This window comes from Lynx rufus, unplaced genomic scaffold (assembly GCF_022079265.1).
Source record: "Lynx rufus isolate CCGP_SWC_20201006 ecotype Redwood Valley unplaced genomic scaffold, mLynRuf1.p SCAF_8, whole genome shotgun sequence".
Taxonomy (NCBI): domain Eukaryota; kingdom Metazoa; phylum Chordata; class Mammalia; order Carnivora; family Felidae; genus Lynx; species Lynx rufus.
This window is the reverse complement of record NW_025814896.1, coordinates 114467693-114486834: the sequence shown is the minus strand read 5'-3', so window position 1 is coordinate 114486834 and position 19142 is coordinate 114467693. Positions and strand designations below refer to the sequence as shown.

The following is a 19142-nucleotide window of genomic DNA, read 5'->3' as shown; positions in this document are numbered from 1 at the left end:
TCAGGTCATGATCTCATAGTTTGTGAGTTGGAGCCCTGCATTGGGCTGTCTGCTGTCAGCACAGAGAATGCCTCGGGTCCTCTGTCCGCTTCTCTCTCTTTGCCTCTCTCTAGCTTGCACTCTCTCTCAAAAATAAGCATTTAAAAAAATGTTAAATAAAATTAAATATTTGAATAATGAATGTATTTAGTTTTCACATTAGTTTTGAGTTCACTTAATACTCTGTAAACAAATATTTTATTCAATTGAGTTGAAGTTTTTGCACATTTTATTTTTTTATTTTTTTTTTAAATTTTTTTCTTTTTTCAACGTTTTTATTTATTTTTGGGACAGAGAGAGGCAGAGCATGAACGGGGGAGGGGCACAGAGAGGGAGACACAGAATCGGAAACAGGCTCCAGGCTCCGAGCCATCAGCCCAGAGCCTGACGCGGGGCTCGAACTCACGGACCGCGAGATCGTGACCTGGCTGAAGTCGGACGCTTAACCGACTGCGCCACCCAGGCGCCCCGGTTTTTGCACATTTTAGGTGTCTATTTTGTTTTTGTTTTTACTGAAATTCATCAGAGAAATAAAGTCAGCACGTGCTGATGACTCATCAGAAAAAAACAAGATACTTTTCTTACATAGTGTTCATTTTCTATGTAATCTTACAGTTAGAATTGCTTAACTACCAGAAAATCATTTTAAAGTATGCATTTCTTTTGGGATATTAAATATAAATCCAGAGGAAGATAGTGATTTTGAAAATCTTGTGTTTATTTATGCTGACTAAATCTTTATTTTGCTTTACATTTTGTTGGTCTTACTTTCCATACTGACTAAATTTCCCTTTCCTATATTAGGTAAATAGGTAGGAGCTTAAAGAAAACCTATTTAAATGCAATTTGATTATAAACAATATATTCAACATGTACGTTGAGAAAAAATGTCTATGGCATTTTTGCTTTTGTGTCTTGTTTATATTGCCAAGTCATGTATGTTTTCTGGCAGTAAATCTTGGTCGTCCATAGTCATCGCCACGCTTAGAACAAGGCATTTACCCTGGAATGTGTGTCATAGTTCTCTGGAAATGGACTTTTAAAGGATATTCTTAGAAATCATTCTTATTAGAGCTGGCTTTGGTCTTGAATGCAGCCCCATGAAAAAGATCATCAGAGTGTGGTATAGAAATAAAACAAGAACAATTACCAAGAGATGAACTATTGTCCCGTGATGCCTAATATGGCCGAGATAGGCTCTTCTTTTTCTTCTTTCTTTTCTTGCTTCTTAAGTGTAGATTGCCGGATATGTTAATATCTCTTAGAATTTGACATTAAAATTAACGCGCTTGTTTATGTAACTAATTATTATCAGGAAAAAAGCAAACATACAAAAACTTGACATTTTAAGAGCAAAATACATAAGAAATGATACAGTAATGAAATTTAAAGTTCTTTGTAAATCGGACCCAGAGTTTTATGTCTCACACGGTGAAAACGATTCTCAGTCTCATTGTCCGTTGCTGATTACCTTGTCTCCACAGCTTTTGCTTCCATTTCTCATTTGAAGAGAATATATTTTATTTTCATAATTTAAGATTCTCAGTTGTCCCTTCCCACTGCTAACTTAAGTGAATGAAACGTCATTTGAATAAAAGGAAATACCATGTTTCATTTACTTAAAAGAGCTGTTTTATTTTCTCTATTCCCGTTTATTTTTAGATTTAAAAAAATTTTAATTAACAGTCATACATGTGCTTGCAAATTTGTCATATCTTTTTTCCCGACTCCTTTTTATTGAGTTTTAGTATGCTGAGCTGGCCTCGGCATTATTCTTATAATGGACAGGTGGTTTCTTATTTTGTGGTTTTTCCTGTTTTTTTGTAACTTAGAACCATTTAATAATTATTATTTAAAAAAATCATTGTGCCCTGGGGTGCCTAGGTGGCTCAGTTGGTTAAGCATCTGACTTCAGCCTAGGTCATGATCTCGCAGTTTGTGAGTTCGAGCTTCACATCAGGCTCTGTGCTGACAGCTCAGAGCTGAGCCTGCTTCAGATTCTGTGTCTTCCTCTCTGCCTCTCCTCCACTCATGCTCACTTGCTCTCTAGCTCTCTCTCTCTCTCTCAAAAATAAACATTAAAAAGCATTTTTTTTCAATCATTGTGTCTTGGGTTAGTTATATTCTTGTATAAAATACTATGGTTTTTTTGTAGCTTGTTTTTTAAACTAATTTACTTTATTTTGGGGTGCTCCTGGATGGCTCACTTGGTTAAGTGACCAACTCTGCATCTCAGTTCAGGTCATGATCTCATGCTTCTTGAGTTTGCAAAGCCCCGTATCAAACTCGGCAATGACAGCATGGAGTCGGCTTGGAATTCTGTCTTTCCCTCTTTCTCTGTCCTGCCCTGGTGTATGCACACACTCTCTCCTTAAAATGTATAAGCCAAAAAAAAATGTGTGTGTGTGTGTGTGTGTGTGTGTGTGTGTGTGTGCGCGCGCGCACGCGTGCACCGTGCTTTTTAAAGCAGTTGTACAGCTTTACATAAACATTGGGTTCTGTATATTCCCTCTCTCTTCTACTCAGTATCCTCTGTTACTTCTATCTTGCATTAGTGTGGTACATGTTACAATTGATGGAATAATAATGATACATTGTTTTTAACTAAAGTCAGTAGTTTACATTAGTGTTCACTCTCTCTTGGACATTTCTGTGGATTTTGACAAATGCATAGTGTCCTGCATTCCACCATTATAGTATCACACAAAGTAGATTCCACTCACTTCCCTAAGAAACTCCCTGTGTTCCCCCCTATTCATCCCAGACTGTCCCTCATCCCCCAAAACCTCTGGTAACTTTTTTACAGGCTCCAGTTTTTCCTTTTCCAAAATGTCGTATAGTTGGAATTATACAGTATATAACCTTGTCAAATTGGCTTTCACTGAGTTATTCTTTTGCTGAGCAACATGTATTTGAGTTTCCTCCATGTCATTTTGTGACTTGAAAGCTTGGATAGTCAACAATTTAACAGTTCACCTTTTGAAAGACATCTTGGTTGTTTCCAGGTCTTGGCAGTTATGAATAAAGCTGCTGTAAATCTTCATGTACAGATTTTTGTTAAATTTTTTGTTCCATTGACCTATTTGTTATTTTGCCAATACTACATTATCTTGATTATCGTTAACTTTATAGTGAGTCTTAAAGTCTGCTTTTAGCAGCTCTTTGACTTCTTTTTAAGTATTATACTGGCTATTTTGAGTATTTTGCCTTTCTGTATAAATTTTAGAATTGGTTGGTACCCACAAAATAAGTTACTGGGGTTTTTGTTGTAATTTATATTCTTCTTTTTCTCTTTGAATGTTACAAGGAAGCAGGCTGGGAAGAATAAAACACTGTGTGCTGTACTTCATTAAATGAGTTTATAAAATAGCACAATTGGAAATCTTTGGATAACTGGCCATATTTATATCAGTGTAAATTCTAATGTGTCCAGTACTTAAGTGTCGAAATGGAAGCTATTCAGAATTTTAGTGGAAGATGGAAGATAAGCTTAAGCTTCATTTCTTTTGCTGACTCCGAGACGAAAGAAGCTGTATAAGTCACATTTGTGTCTCTCTCTTCATATATTTGAAAACTAAGATGACATATTAGGGAAAATGTTCATAAAACTTTTTCTTTTCCTCATATACAAAGCAGTATTATAAAGCAATTGAAAAAAATAAATACCCCAGAAGGAAAAAGTGGAAATGGTATGTGAATAAGTAATTAAGAAGTTTTTCATAACAGTTCTATTGAGGATAATTCACTTACTGTACAATTCATGTACTTTTGATGAGTTTTGACATATTCACAGATAGGTGCAGCCATCACCACCTTTAGAGAGGGATTACTTCTAGAATTAGTTTGTGGTTTCAGTGAATTGTTGATAATGCAATCAGAGTCATTTCCTGTATTACTTAGTTATATTCCAATTTTAGAAAGGAAAATGACTACACTGTTTATAATTGCTATTTTCATTTGGGGATTAGCAATCAGTGTACTGTAATTTACACCTTTATTCTTAAAAATTGATCTGTGAGGAGTTACTGTTACACTGTTTGGAAATGTGCTTTTTCATTTTAAAATTTCCTTTGTCAAATTATTTCTTCATATTCTTTGGATCAAATAGTTTATATTTCAGAACATTTTAGGTTTAGTTCAGTAGGGTTGTTTTCTTTTAATAAAAACACAATATTGCCTCAATTATTTTAAGAACAAAATTGGTGTTTATTTTTAGTCGTGTTGATTAACCTGGCTAAGTGTCTTGTTATTAAACTTCTAAGACAGTTTTGTGGATATATGATAACCTCCTGTCACTTTACTGTTTGGAGTCATTTCAGTGTGATGTGATTTGGTATATAATTTAGTTTACTGCTTCTGTAATGTGAGATTATATGTTACTAATTACTTAGAAAAAAGCCATGCTTTGTTGTATTAGATTTAATTTTTCCAGCAGTAGAATGTTGCATAGCAATGGAGGATGAATTATCTGGAGGTAATGTAATGTGGAGCATAAATTGCATTCATAAAATTTTATTCAAAAGACAGTAAGGAAAAACACCAAATTCTGAGCAAAGTCTATAAGTATACATAATAACATTGGAAAACAAAATTCTATTCCTTAATGAACACACTGTCTAAAATAATAAGTATTTTCTTTCTTATACAGAGGTCAGAATAATTTTTAAACTAGAAATAATATATATTGTCTGTTGCTTATTCTGTGACAAGATCATAGCTGAAGTGTTTATATATCTTAAGTTCTTTAAATCATCTATGTGTTATCAAGTTTTATGACCTAGTAATTACTAAATTATCTCCTTTTGTCAATAAAATATTTACTGCATGACGGATACTCTGATAAACCATTATAAAATAGTTCAAACTGGTATATGATGAAAAGTAATTCACCCTGATATTTGCCCCCCCCCAACCCTAGTTCTTCTTTCTAGGTGAAAGTACCGTTAATTAATATTATCAGTATTCTGTATCTAACTATATAAGTATATCCAGTACATGTATGTATCACTGGTTTTTAAATAAACCTGAAACAAACTATTCATGCTGTTTTAAATGTAATCTAGAGATTATTTCTTTCACTCTATATGATATCTACACCTCGCGGAGAAAGACTCATCTCTTTGGGTAGAGCCCATACCCACATAGTTTTCATGGCTTATGTAGGTAAGCATAATATAAGGACTTTGGCATTTGAAGAAGGTATTATCTGAGAGAATTTTTCACTATAATGGAAACATTCTATATGTTTCACTCTGATGGAAACATTCTGTTGTCCAGTATGGAGTCATGTGAATGTTGATCACTTGAAATGTGGCTAGTACAGTTAAGGACAGAATTTTTAATTCTTTCCATTTTTTTTTTTTAATTTTTTTTTTCAACGTTTATTTATTTTTGGGACAGAGAGAGACAGAGCATGAACGGGGGAGGGGCAGAGAGAGAGGGAGACACAGAATCGGAAACAGGCTCCAGGCTCTGAGCCATCAGCCCAGAGTCCGACGCGGGGGCTCGAACTCACGGACCGCGAGATCGTGACCTGGCTGAAGTCGGACGCTCAACCGACTGCGCCACCCAGGCGCCCCTAATTCTTTCCATTTTAATGAAAGTTAAATAGCCATGTGTGGCCAGTGGTTACCCTATTGAACAACACAGGAGGCATCACAGTATAATGAAAAAGCTCTAGAGTTAAATGTACCTCAGTGTCATTGTTCTTGCTATTTTCTATTTAGCTGATGGTACATGTTATTAAATCTTAGCTTCTCATACACACAATGAGGACTGTAGTTCCTTTTCCTAAAAGTTATACACACACAGAATATCGTGTAGAAAAAGGATTAGATGTATGTATACCAAAGTGATATGCCTGGTGAATGAGTGGACAAGGAGAGAAATGGTCAAAGTAGACTGTAGCCTTATCAGCAATGTTTTACGATTTGTCAGGATAATCAGTGTGAGATGTTACTCATGTATATAACATTTATGTTTAGAAATTCATCTTTTTCCTCTAAGTATTCCTATGTAGTTTCCCAGCTATAAAAAAGCAAATATAGGGGCGCCTGGGTGGCGCAGTCGGTTAAGCGTCCGACTTCAGCCAGGTCACGTTCTCACGGTCCGGGAGTTCGAGCCCCACATCAGGCTCTGGGCTGATGGCTCAGAGCCTGGAGCCTGTTTCCGATTCTGTGTCTCCCTCTCTCTCTGCCCCTCCCCCATTCATGCTCTGTCTCTCTCTGTCCCAAAAATAAAATAAAAATGTTGAAAAAAAAATTTTAAAAAAGCAAATATATTTGAGTTTCTTTTTACATAAATGTCATCTTTATGTATTATTTTACAACTTACTTCACTCAAGTATAGGTATAGGAGATCTATATTCTTTTCAAATTCTACGTAGGATACAATCATTTAGATATTATTGTGTATTTAATCCTTTATTGCTCTTAGGGTGCTTCCTACCTTCAGTATTATATGCTGTAAAAACAGTATTATATTACTCACCCTTGTTTTATAGGTGTATAGTAACAAATGGTATTGCTAAGTCATAGAATATGGGCATTAAATAGTGCCAGATTGGTTATCAGGTTGCATATATATCTGTTTATGGAAATCTGGCTTTCTCATATCCTCACAAGAATTAATGTTGTATTTTATGCCTATTGATTAGTAACTTTGGGTTTTAACTTGGATTTCCTTGAAAACTGGAGTGTACTATGTTATACCATAAAATTGTAGTAAGCTGTAACATTAGGTCATAGGTTGGAAAAAAGGCTTTAAACCTAACCAAGTATGTATGGAAATTTTATGTATGATTAAGATGGAGAGTAAAATTTCAAAGGAAGGCCAGAATGAGCAGTCCTACTTTCCTGCCTCTGTCCTCTGCATCACCATCGGAAGGTGTGGAACGAGGACCGACTCCTCCATCACTCTGAAGAGCCTCCCTGTTTGTCATTAGACCGTCACAACTGATTTTATAGAGTTGAGAATTCCTATGCCGCATCTCCCCATACTCTAATCTCAGTATAGGTCTGTGGGCAGTGAACCAATTTCTGCCTCCAGTAGGTACTCCTCCACTTCTCCTTCCCGGTTTCAGTCTTTGTGTGTGTAGCAGTCAGAGTCCCTGTTAGCATCTGAAAATTTTTTTTTACTCATTTGCCCTCTACATAGAATGTAAGCTACATGAGAGCAGGGATTTTTGTTTATTTTCTTCACTGCTGTATTCTCAGCCTGTCAAGCAGCATGTTTTCAGTGAATATTTATGGCATAACTTTATTCAGTAACTGGGATGGGAAAAAAGTTGTTAGGGTATCTGGCCGGCTTAGTAGAACACGCAACCCTTGATCTCAGGGTCATGAGTTCAAGCCCCACACTGAGTGTAGAGCTTACTTTAAAAAAAAAAAAAAAAAAAAGAGTCTCGCTGTTGTGGGATTGAGCCTGAGTCAGGCTCTATGCTGGGTGGAGCCTTTTTGGAGATGCTCTCTCACTCTCTGCAGGCATTCTCTCTCTCTCTCTCTCTCTCTCTCTCAAAATAAATAAATACACTTAAAAAAAAACAGTTACGGTTTGCACTGTCAGTGCAGAGCCCCATATACAGGGCTCAGTCTCACAAACCATGAGATCATGACCTGAGCTAAAATGAGTCAGCCGCTTAACCGACTGAACCACGTAGGTGCCCCTGTTAAAGTCTTTATCTCACATGATCACAAAAGTAAATTCCAGTTGGAAGAAAACTACAAAACCTAGCAAAACAACTTATAAAAATTGTAGATGTGGTATATGTTCTTAGAGTGGGGCATTTATTCTTCAATACATGTGCTTTTAAGAAAACATTGGAGGGGTGCTTGGGTGGCTAGGTCAGTTAAGCATCAGGCTCCACCCTGAGCATGGAACCTGCTTAAGATTCACCTCTCCCTCAAGCACCGCGCACATGCGCGCTCAATCTCTCTCTCAAAAAAATAAATAAAACATTTGAACTAATGATTATTATACTTAGCACGTGGTGCTTCATAAACATCGGCATTAGCTCATTTACCAAGTAACCAATCAATCTTAAGATCTGAGTAGAAGCTACGTGGCTGTGGACTTTTATCTTGCACATGTTCTCACTTTATGCTTTTCCCTTTCCTTTTACAGTTCTTGATATGGCAAGACATGTGCCACTCTATCGAGCTCTGCTGGAATTGCTCCGGGCCATTGCTTCTTGTACATCCATGGTGCCCCTACTGTTGCCTCTTTCTACAGAGAATGGTGAAGAGGAAGAAGAACAGTCAGAGTGCCAGACTTCTGTTGGTACATTATTAGCCAAAATGAAGACGTGTGTTGATACCTACACCAACCGTTTAAGGTAGTATACTTGGTTCATTGCTCTCGATCGTGCCCCTAAGAATCTTTTGAAACTAACTTTGTGGGTTTTCTTAAATGACATGTGCTGATTAAACACATATGCACACAAGCAAGATATAAAACTACAAAGAAAAAGTATCCACCAAATCCTACACTCAGAAACATTTATTTACATTGGCTTATCAGACATCTGCTTGTGCAGTCTTAGGGCTTTAGGTATAGAGTTTTTCTTAAATTCTGTCATATTGTACTGATTATACAGATGGATGCTAGTTTTAGTCCATATTGAGGACAAAGACACCTTTCAGTGTCTGTAAATACATTTGGGCTGACATTGTTTTTAATACTACCAATTATGCGTAGCATAGAGATGCTATGTTTTACTTAACCATCTGTTAGTGGACATTTGGGCTTTTTTCATTTTATGAACTCAGACATACGTCTTTTGAGGCTTGTAGAAATCTCCACACAGTAGATTCATAGAAATAGAATTGTTGGATTTATGGATTACTCCTGTTTCATTGTGATACATGCTATAATTCATGCTATAATCTTTTTTTAGAAGTGAGAAGATTCAGTATTTATTTCTCGAAGTTATAATAAAGTTAGTATTTATCTTCTTGGTAAATTTAATTATTTAATGAATGTTTGGCTTAAGTTTATACCTCATTAGATTCACATGATGAGTTCTGAAAACAAAAACTCTTTTTAAGTTACCTGGCAAACCTTTTTCTTTCTCTTAGCAGAATCTGTTCAGTGGTTATCTGTTTTACGTAGATGGCCAAATTCTGGTTTTTAGAGCATTTATACTGCAAATGGGAGTTTATTCTTTTGTCAGTGGTCTTTTGAGTCAATTAATGTTCTTTACCATCTTTACAATATATTCTACCTATTCTCACGTATTTTTTTAAGATAATAAATTTGAGAAACACAGTAGACGTCAAGCAATGGCAGAGATTTGGTCACTGGAAGAATAATTTTTTCAGGGAGGAGTCAGCTGCTGAGATAATCCTGACTGTTCATTTATTGTATTGTCACTATCACTTTTAAAGCTAGTGGCTCACCGACTTTAGCCAGGTCACGATCTCGCGTTCCGTGAGTTCGAGCCCCGCGTCGGGCTCTGGGCTGATGGCTCAGAGCCTGGAGCCTGTTTCCGATTCTGTGTCTCCCTCTCTCTCTGCCCCTCGCCCGTTCATGCTCTGTCTCTCTCTCTGTCCCAAAAATAAATAAACGTTGAAAAAAAAAAATTTTTAAAAAAAATAAAGCTAGTGGCTCACTACCAGGCAGTAAAAATCATAATTTGGACAAAAGATTAAAGAAGAGCCAGTTGGTGGAAACAAAAGAGCTGTAGGTTCATACTACTCTTTCACCAGGGAAGGACAATGTAAAGGTATATTTTCTTTGATAGTGAGATAGTTTCTGTTGTAGAAAAGAGAACATTATGTTTGGTCCCAACCTTCATCGTGTCAGAAATCTAACTGGTAATCTAGGCAGCTGGTATAATTACCTAAACAAGGTGTCATGTCATAATTGAACTGAAGGTCTAATTTTCTAATTGAGCTAATGTCTCATTGAGAAACTTCTAATTGATCATCCCATCTCTACCCTGGTCATCTCTGTTCCTTATTGTACAATAAACATACAGTTCTTGACAAAGCATTTAATATAAAATATGCAGAGCTTTTGAGTATTTTTAGGGGGAATCTTGCCCTGTGTTTTTTTAGAGGGATCTTGCCCTGTGTTTCTGTACCTCATATTTTTGTGTTTTGAGATGTATTGAAATTTTTTATGAAATGGAGTGTTTTTTTCCCAGGAGTATTCTATTTCTTAGATGAAAAAATTGCATAAAGATTAGGAATGTAGTTATAATTATCACTTTCATTAAAAATAATAATCACAAATTTATGACAGTCTAAATGTGAAAATAAGACCATTAAAATATGGACAACTCTATATTATGTATTTCCTTAAGCTATAATTTCTGTTGGATCCTGCAAAAATGAAGTTACAGTGTATTGAGTTCTAAGGTAATTACAGAAGATGCAGTGATTGGAATTAGTATGCCTAGAGTAGCCTTTTTGTTGCTTTTCCTAAGTTAATATATTTCCTGCCTCCATAACATACGCAGTATAATTTTTTAAAAGTAAACTTGACTTCTGTATAAACTGTATTCATGATTCACTGTAAAAATTTAATTTCAGATAGATAATAACAAGTGTCATTTGACTGGAGCTTTGGTTTTCTGCTTTTCCTACTGGAAAAAAAAAATTATTCTTCAAATTCTTTCCTTCCTTCTTCAGTAAGAAAAAAATGGTACTTCACACTCTAAATTTTTTGTCACCAAAACATGTATGTAAAAGATCATAATGACTGTTCAGAGCTCATTTTATTTATGTTGTTTTATCTTTATGGTGACTCTGCAATAGCTATTTTTAATAGCTCTGCTTTAGTAATGTAGAAACAATGCTAGTGACTTTTACCTTAGGATTTGAGTATTCTTCTTAGTCAAGATTGTTCATGATATCTGTTATATTTTACAGCCTCTGTTAGAAAAAGAAACCATCAAAGACATACATGTTATAACATCCCTACTTGCCTTTTGAGGTTTGGTACATTGAGAATTCATTTTCCACTTCACACAGAGAGGGTAAAATCTATTCTCTTCCAGACTGTCAAGACCTAAGATGTATTTCTTTTTATATTTTCGTAATGATAGAACTCTAATAAAGTGAGCAGAATTGTCCAGTTTCCTTAAAGAGTTTATACCCACAGAAATTGGCTAAGTTCAATTTTAACACTGTTTGAAAGTATAAAACTTCCCCTCTCCCCACCTGCCTACTTGATCCCAACTGCATTTTTTTTTTTTTTTTTTTAACCAGGATACTTTTGAGAAAACAATGGTCAAGGCAAATATGTTCTGTTCATTGATCACTTTTAGTATATGTTTTGTGGCATTATCAGGGTTTGGAGCTGTGACTTTATTTTTTTTTTTAATTTTTTTTTTCAACGTTTATTTATTTGGGACAGAGAGAGACAGAGCATGAACGGGGGAGGGGCAGAGAGAGAGGGAGACACAGAATCGGAAACAGGCTCCAGGCTCTGAGCCATCAGCCCAGAGCCTGACGCGGGGCTTGAACTCACGGACCGCGAGATCGTGACCTGGCTGAAGTCGGACGCTTAACCGACTGTGCCACCCAGGCGCCCCGGAGCTGTGACTTTAAAAATAATGTGTAGGTGTACCTCCGCTCAGAAAATGTTTATGTTCTTTTTGTCTCTGCTCTCAATAAAAAATGTAAGGACGAATAAAGTACATCTTTTTAGTATGGTTTTTTTTTTTTTTTTTAAGTTAAAGCAAGTACTTATTATGTTTATATATTTTATTTATATACTTTATTTCCTCATTTTTCCCTCGTTATGTCTTGTTAACTTCTCATATGTTACTTTTTTTAAACCAAGCATACACAAAGGGAATGCAGTTTTTCCCCTTCGAATGAAATTTGTATCATTTATATGTGACCATTTGTTTATCTTAAATAAAGAAAAAATAGATTTGCTGTGCACTCTGCAGGTCCCTAGATGATGATCGTGGTTACATGTAATGATTTTCATTAAAATTATTTCTTCTGTATATATTTACAATTTTTATCTCCCTTTTGTGGATGAGAGAAATGAGAATGTTTTGCCCCAGTACTGAAAGGAAGTTATTCTCCTGCCGGGAATAACCTGACTGAGATTATTCTGTCCCAACTGATTTTGATCTCAAAATTCAAAGAGTGAAGGAGATGATATAGGTGAGCCGACTCTCCCCCACCCACACTTTGAACCCTTCTGTAAGAGGAAACAGAAAGATACTGTTAAGAAACTGAAAAGGCACATCATTTACCTAATTTGTGCAATAGAAATTTGTGATTATATTTAGGAGTAAGTAGGAATTAGCTAAATGAAGTGTGCAGTGGCCTGCTATACCAAACTGGGAATAATGTTAGCAGTGAAAGAAAGTATCGCATGTTCAGGGAAACCTGAAGAAATTTGGTGTGATTAGGTATGGTATATGCGTGGGAGATGAAACTAGAGATGAAAGCAGGAGCTAGAAGGTGAAGAGGGGTGTATTTACAGTTACTTGCTCTTAAATGTGGTGATGAGCTACTGAAAGGATTTCAGAGATCTGATCGGATTTGCATTACCCACTTTCTGTGTACCCAAAGGCTCGAGTAAGAGTGACTGCTTAGAGGAGGAACTTGAGTTGTTGGCACAGTGGCACGACACCGTGGGAATGCCTTTTACACCTACTAGTTCTGTAATTACTGAGCTGTTGTTATTATATGTGAGATATAATTATATATGCATGTATATATCAATGCACACACATACATATATCTGAAAAGTAGCTTCTGAATCTTAATTTTTAAAGTAATAGACTCTGAGGCATGTTTCAAATTTCCTTCGATTATAATTATACCTGAATTAAAACAATGATCTCTTGTAGGTGAGGATAGTTTGATGACTGGTGGGATTGATATTTAATGAAACCAGAGCACCACTCAGGGAATGAATGTACTTCTAGCTTACTGCATTCCTCTTTCCTGGCTTGAAGTTGACATTCCTTAGGCAGTTGTTAAATATTGACTGTACAGTTTGCATTAAGAGCTTCCTAAAGATGATAATATTCTAGTATTCTTTTATTCATGATTCTATATTTTTATTACTTACCTCCTTTCCTAACCTGTCCTTTCAAGATTCACAGTTTATAATAACTGCATAGGGTTAATTTGAGTCTAATGGTTAACATAGACAAACTGATTAATATTGTTGTAGACTGATTTTTAGTAAGCTTTTAGATTAAGATAAATCAGGGATTAGGAAGCACAAAAGAATGGCCAAAGTGTATCACTTCAAAATAGAGAATTTTACATTCAACACTTTCCTGCTTTTGTCTGAAATAGACAAGATTAAAGGTAATTAGGTATCAGGATTTTTTCAGAAATTGATTTTTTTTAAATATAGATGATATAGGGGCACCTGGGTGGCTCATTCAGTTAAGATCCAACTCTTGATTTTGGCTCAGATCATGATCTCATGATTCTTGAGATTTTTTTGAGATGGAGCCCCACGTCGCCTCTGTGCTCACAACTGGGAGCCTGCTTGGGATTCTCACCCCCCACCCCCACCCCACACCTGCCCTTCCTTCCTCTCCTGCTCACACTTCTATGTGCACTCTCTCTCTCTCTTTCAAAATAAATGAAACATAGATGACATGTTTTGTACATTAGTTCTGTAGCAATTTTAAAGCACACTTCAACTGTGCCTGTAAGTTATGTAATACAATTTTCTACTTAGGTCATTTTCTTCCATTATTTATTACTTAAAACCTAAACAATATTGGAGCGTTTCATGATGCTACCATTAGGAAATTGTGTAGTTTTTTTCTTGTTCATTTGAAACTTTTTATAATAATTTCAGTGAAAACGGGGAAATGGTTAAGCTGTAAATATTGGTGCTATTTAATTTTGCCTCAATAATAGAGTTTATTACTTTATTTCAGAGACATTATTCAAAAGCCACTTTAGTCATCACTTCAATAGAACAAAGGATTTCAAAAGTGATAAAGAGCTCCATTTCCTTTACTTGGTCCTGTGATATACTAGGCACCTGTGAAGAGCAAAAAGTTGAATATTCATCCACACAAGATTAACACTCTAAGTGGAATTAACTCCCTTCGTGGTGGTTAAAATTTTTCATTACCATAAACATTCCATTTCTCAGAAAACCCTTTTTCTTTTTGGCCTAACGCAGAAAAAGTTTACTGGCTTCTCATTTATTTTCTACACAACGTCTTAATTTCTGGCTTTTTTCTTCAGTTTAATGATTTAATGATTTTTGTGGTTAATACTTTTAATTTTTAGGCCTACAAGCAGTGGGAAGAAATAGTTCCCTAGGGACCGAGAGAGAGCGAGAGAGCGAGAGAGAGAGAGAGAGATGGAGAGGAAGTGCATTGAGAATGACAGAGTGTGTCAAAAGTAGAGGGCCAAAGATGTATATACAAGGTGTAAGCAATCTTACCCACGTGCCAAAGACAGTCTGTGATTAGATACTCATTGATGTATAAGTCCAAAGTCACTACCACTCAATTTTATACCAATTATAAAAGATGGGAATCTGGTGAAAGTGAATTTTCATAACTGTCAGATTGATTGTATTCCTTTTGTTCTGCCAGTTTGAAGTATTTTTGCTTAGTATAGTATTTGTGTTACAGCCTCTGTGCTTTCATTGATTTCCTTTTTTGTTTCTTGAGAATTATCCAAACTGCTTTAAATAATGGATTAAGTTTTAATAAATTTAGAGTAGCATGTAGTCATATAAAAATATAAAGAAGTAATAGAACTTTAGCTTCTGTGGAGTGTATACAGTTTCAGAAGTTTTTAAATGTGTATTTATTAGTTTCTCCTGCTGTATGCAGTAGGCAAGAAAATATTTCTTACCGTTGTTTGAAAGAGAATGAAACTACTGCTTAAGAGTTTAACATTAAAAACTTACTAATAGGGGCGCCTGGGTGGCGCAGTCGGTTAAGCGTCCGACTTCAGCCAGGTCACGATCTCGCGGTCCGTAAGTTCGAGCCCCGCGTCGGGCTCTGGGCTGATGGCTCAGAGCCTGGAGCCTGTTTCCGATTCTGTGTCTCCCTCTCTCTCTGCCCCTCCCCCGTTCATGCTCTGTCTCTCTCTGTCCCAAAAATAAATAAACGTTGAAAAAAAAAAATTAAAAAAAAAAAAAAAAACTTACTAATAGGTTATAAGTCTGGACATTGCTCCCCGTCTCCTGATGCCTATGTTGTTCATTATTAAAAACAAAATTTTTTAGGGGTGCCTGGGTGGCTCAGTCAGTTAACCTCTGACTTCAGCTCAGGTCATGATCATGGTTCGTGAGTTCAAGTCCCGTGTCAGGCTCTGTGCTGACAGCTCAGAGCCTGGAGCCTGCTTCAGATTCTGTGTCTCCCCCTCTGCCCCTCCCCCTCTCATGCTCTGTCTCTCAAAGGTAAATAAATATTAAAAAATGTTTTCAATAAATTTATATGAAGAAAGACAAGTCGATTGACCCTTACTCCAGATAGACCACTGTTACTGTATCTTACCAAAATAGTTCAGTTATCACTTAGGCTTCATGCTTGTATAATGGCTATACTTGAGGCTTAGCTGTTTCTTGAGAACACATTGATCAAATGCCAAAATACACCTTATTCTATTATTTAAGTGATTAACAGTGTGCCTTGCTGGCACAGTCACTGGAGCATACTACGCATTGGGCGTGGAGCCTGCTTAAAAGAAAAAAAATTTTTTTTTTTAATTTTTAAGGGGTGCCTGGGTGGCCCATTCGGTTAAGTGTCTGACTCTTGATCTCAGCTCAGATATTTATCTCAGGGTTGTGAGTTAAAGCCCTGTGATACACTGCGTGCTAGGTGTGCAGTCTACTTTTTAAAAAAAATATTTTTTTTAATGACTAGCAAAAAAACTGTAAAAAATTATAAGTTGACTTAATATTTCTATCTCAGTAGCATAACATAACAATATAAAATGATTATTCCTTATCAAATTACATTATATGAGCTTTATGTTTCAGGACAGTTTCCATGGTCTTTATCCCAGATGCAGTTTCAAGCACTGTGAATTGCTGCATTTGAAGTGTCTTGCTAACAAGGTTTAGTTTATAACAAATCCTTCAGGGCACATCCTAACAAATAACCTGTTCCATATTATCTGTAGGTTTTAGAGCTATAAGGGGACTGTCTAGACTTAAGGTAGTTCAGATATTTCTTTTTATAAATGAGGAAAACAAGGTCCAAAAATACTTTGGTTTGTTCCAGGTTCTCTGATACTTTGTGGCAAAGCTGTGATAACTCCCAAATATATTTATCCACTAAGTTAAACCTAACTTCCAAAGAACAATTCAGTTTGTGCATCAGTGAATAATTAGAAATTGGAGAGGTGGACTTTTTTCTGAGCTGGTTTTAGATATTTAGGATATATAATTTTTTTTTAATGTTGATAGTGAAGTAAAATTGTTTTTCTAATTAAAAAATTTGCTTTTAGTAATTATAAAAGTATATACAATAATGCAAATTCTACAGAGTTTTTCTGATAATTTCCTTTTACTGACCTTTTTTCATTACCTGAAGAATTTTCAAGTCATGATAGGCTCTTAAAAGGCAGCATATTACCTTAGATATGATAGCATTTGTGTTGTGCCTAAGTAGTAATTACTACATTGCTAAAGTAAACCTAAGCCTCACTGTTTTTTGGTCTCTCTCGTACATGAGCAGAGAGCAACTTTGTATACTTACCACTTAAATGAAGAGTGAGTCAGCATTACCCATTTGATGTTTTTCTTGGTCAAAAGAATTAATAAAAAGCAGGGGGCGGCTGGGTGGCTCAGTCCGTAGAGTGTGCCACCTCTCGATTTTGGCTCAGGTCGTGATCTCAGGGTCACGGGATTGAGCCCAGCCTTTGGCTCCACACTGAGCATGGAACTTGTTTTGAATTCTCTTTCTCCCTCTGCCGCTCTCCCCCAATTGTGCTCTCTCCCAATTGTGCTCTGTCTGGAAAAAAAATAATAAAGAATTTATGAAAAGCATTTCTCTGGTATTTTCTTAATTACCACTGTGTGTGTTTTTCCTCTACTGTCTTTTCAATCTGATTTGGTATCCACTTGCATAGATTAGGGCAGGGCATAGGTGATAAAATTGTTTTCTCTGTGTGATGAAAGAAGCCTCTCCCCATCCTCCACACACTCTATTATTTTCTGTCTCCTGAATGTTATTGATATCTTTGTATACCTTACATTTCTGATATCTTTAACTCTCTTGTCAAGGGATAGTTAAAGAACTTGTGTAGCAATAGTTGATATTTGAAAAATAAGCAGAAACATTCCCCCTCCCATTTATGGCCACTTATTGATCAACATTTTATTTTACACTTAAACATGAGAGAACTTGAAAGCAACTCATCTTGTTAATGAAGGGATCTGTGGCACAGGTAACATAACATAATACTTTAAACTTTTGTGTGTGTATATATATAAGCTTTTATATACACACACATACATATATAATCATTTCCATTTGAAATATAATTGTCTAGTGTGAAAATTCATTCTTTTGCCCACAACATAGTCACACTGTGAAGATGTGACCCCTTCAGCTTTTACATATCAGTCCTGGTGAAATTCAGTTTCTGCTGGCTATTCCAACCTTTTCTCTCAAAACAAAGTCAGAGTAAGCCATAGTAGTTTGGTTCACTTTTGAATCAGTGTGACACTTCATAGCTTCCTTGGAGCAGGGGTGAAGACCATTCATTTTATCTTTCATCTTCTATGCAGACTTTTCCTACTGGACTCTAGTAGGCAAATAATCCTATTTAGTATATTTAGTAATTGACAGTTTGACCAAAAATTTGGAAGAGGGACTTGCTGTCAGTCAAATAATCTGAATTGCTAATAAGGATGCATCACAAATGTCTGTATTGAGTATGACGCGTTCTGGGTTTGAACTTCTCTTTAACAGCATTAAAGCAAACATCTTTTATTTCCATTTCCCTTAGCTATTTCGAAACATCTTCTGGTATAAGAAAGTTCATCATATTTTAGAAATAACTGAATTCTGCGGCACCTGGGTGGCTTAGTAGGTTAAGCATCTGACTCTTGATTTCAGCTCAGGTCATGATCTCACGGTTCATGGGGCCCATGTCAGGCTCTGTACTGACAACATAGAGCCTGCTTAGGATTCATTCTCTCTCTCTGTTTCTCTCTCCCTCCCTCTCTCTTTCTCTGCCCCTTCCCCTGCTCACACTCTCCCCTCCTCCCTGCTCATACTCCCTCCCCCCCACCCCCGCCACCCCCCCCCAAAGTAAAATAAATAAACTTTTAAAAATAAATAGGGCACCTGGGTGGCTCAGTTGGTTGAGCATTCGACTTTGGCTCAGGTCATGATCTTGCCATCTGTGAGTTCGAGCCCTGTGTCGGGCTCTGTGCTGACAGCTCAGAGCCTGGAGCCTGCTTGGGATTCTGTGTCTCCCTCTCTCTTCTGCCACTCGCCTGCTCACATTACGTCTCTCTGTCTTTCTCTCTCTCAAAACTAAATTAAACATTAAAAATAACTTTTTTAATAAAATGAAAATAATTTAATTCTCTTGTAGAAATACCCAATTCCTTTTTATCTAACTAAGCAATAAGATTAATTGACCTCTTTTTCAGAGGCGTATTTTCTGTCACTCTCATTTTAACAGCCTTAGGCTAGTTCCTCTAGGGCTTCAGTTAGTTACCAGAGAATTTCATTTCTAGCCCTCCTACCTTTGTTTCTGTTGGAAAAACATTTCGTAGTTTCTCCTGTTTTTCCTCTGCTTCTAACACCCACAAAATGAAAGAGGCCTGGTTTCATAACCAAGAAGCATTTGTTATAATCATACCTACATTTTTTTTTTAAGTTTCTGTTTTTGATGACCTTGAACCTGTTTCATAGTTCATCAACCTTTTACTCGGTGATGGAGACAATGATGCCAATGTTTATTTTACCATCTTTTATTTGCCTCAGTTGGATTATCCCTTGGTAAAGCGTATTATTTGTGGCAACTCCATTCCACAACAGCACACAGTACCTTCATTTTGTCCTGTGATGTTTAATCTGACCTAGAAGTTATATTTTTATCTAATCTAGAAATCAAGGGTTTATTTTTAAAAGGCTTATCGGACCCTCTGTTTGAATATTTCCTTCTATAGTGCTCATTTAT

The 19142-nt window shown here is 36.2% G+C and overlaps 1 protein-coding gene across 6 annotated transcripts in view; it reads left to right on the top strand.

The window, feature by feature from the left end:
* BIRC6 (baculoviral IAP repeat containing 6) overlaps window positions 1–19142 on the top strand; it is a 225438-nt gene that overhangs the window by 175639 nt on the left and 30657 nt on the right. For all 6 annotated transcript variants that reach the window (XR_006960345.1, XM_047069619.1, XM_047069617.1 and 3 more), the window contains one exon: window positions 8161–8371. Coding sequence is in view for 5 of the 6 variants with exons in the window: in XM_047069619.1 (XP_046925575.1) it covers window positions 8161–8371 (211 nt within the window). In the remaining variant the exon portion in view is untranslated. The remainder of the gene's footprint in view (window positions 1–8160; window positions 8372–19142) is intronic.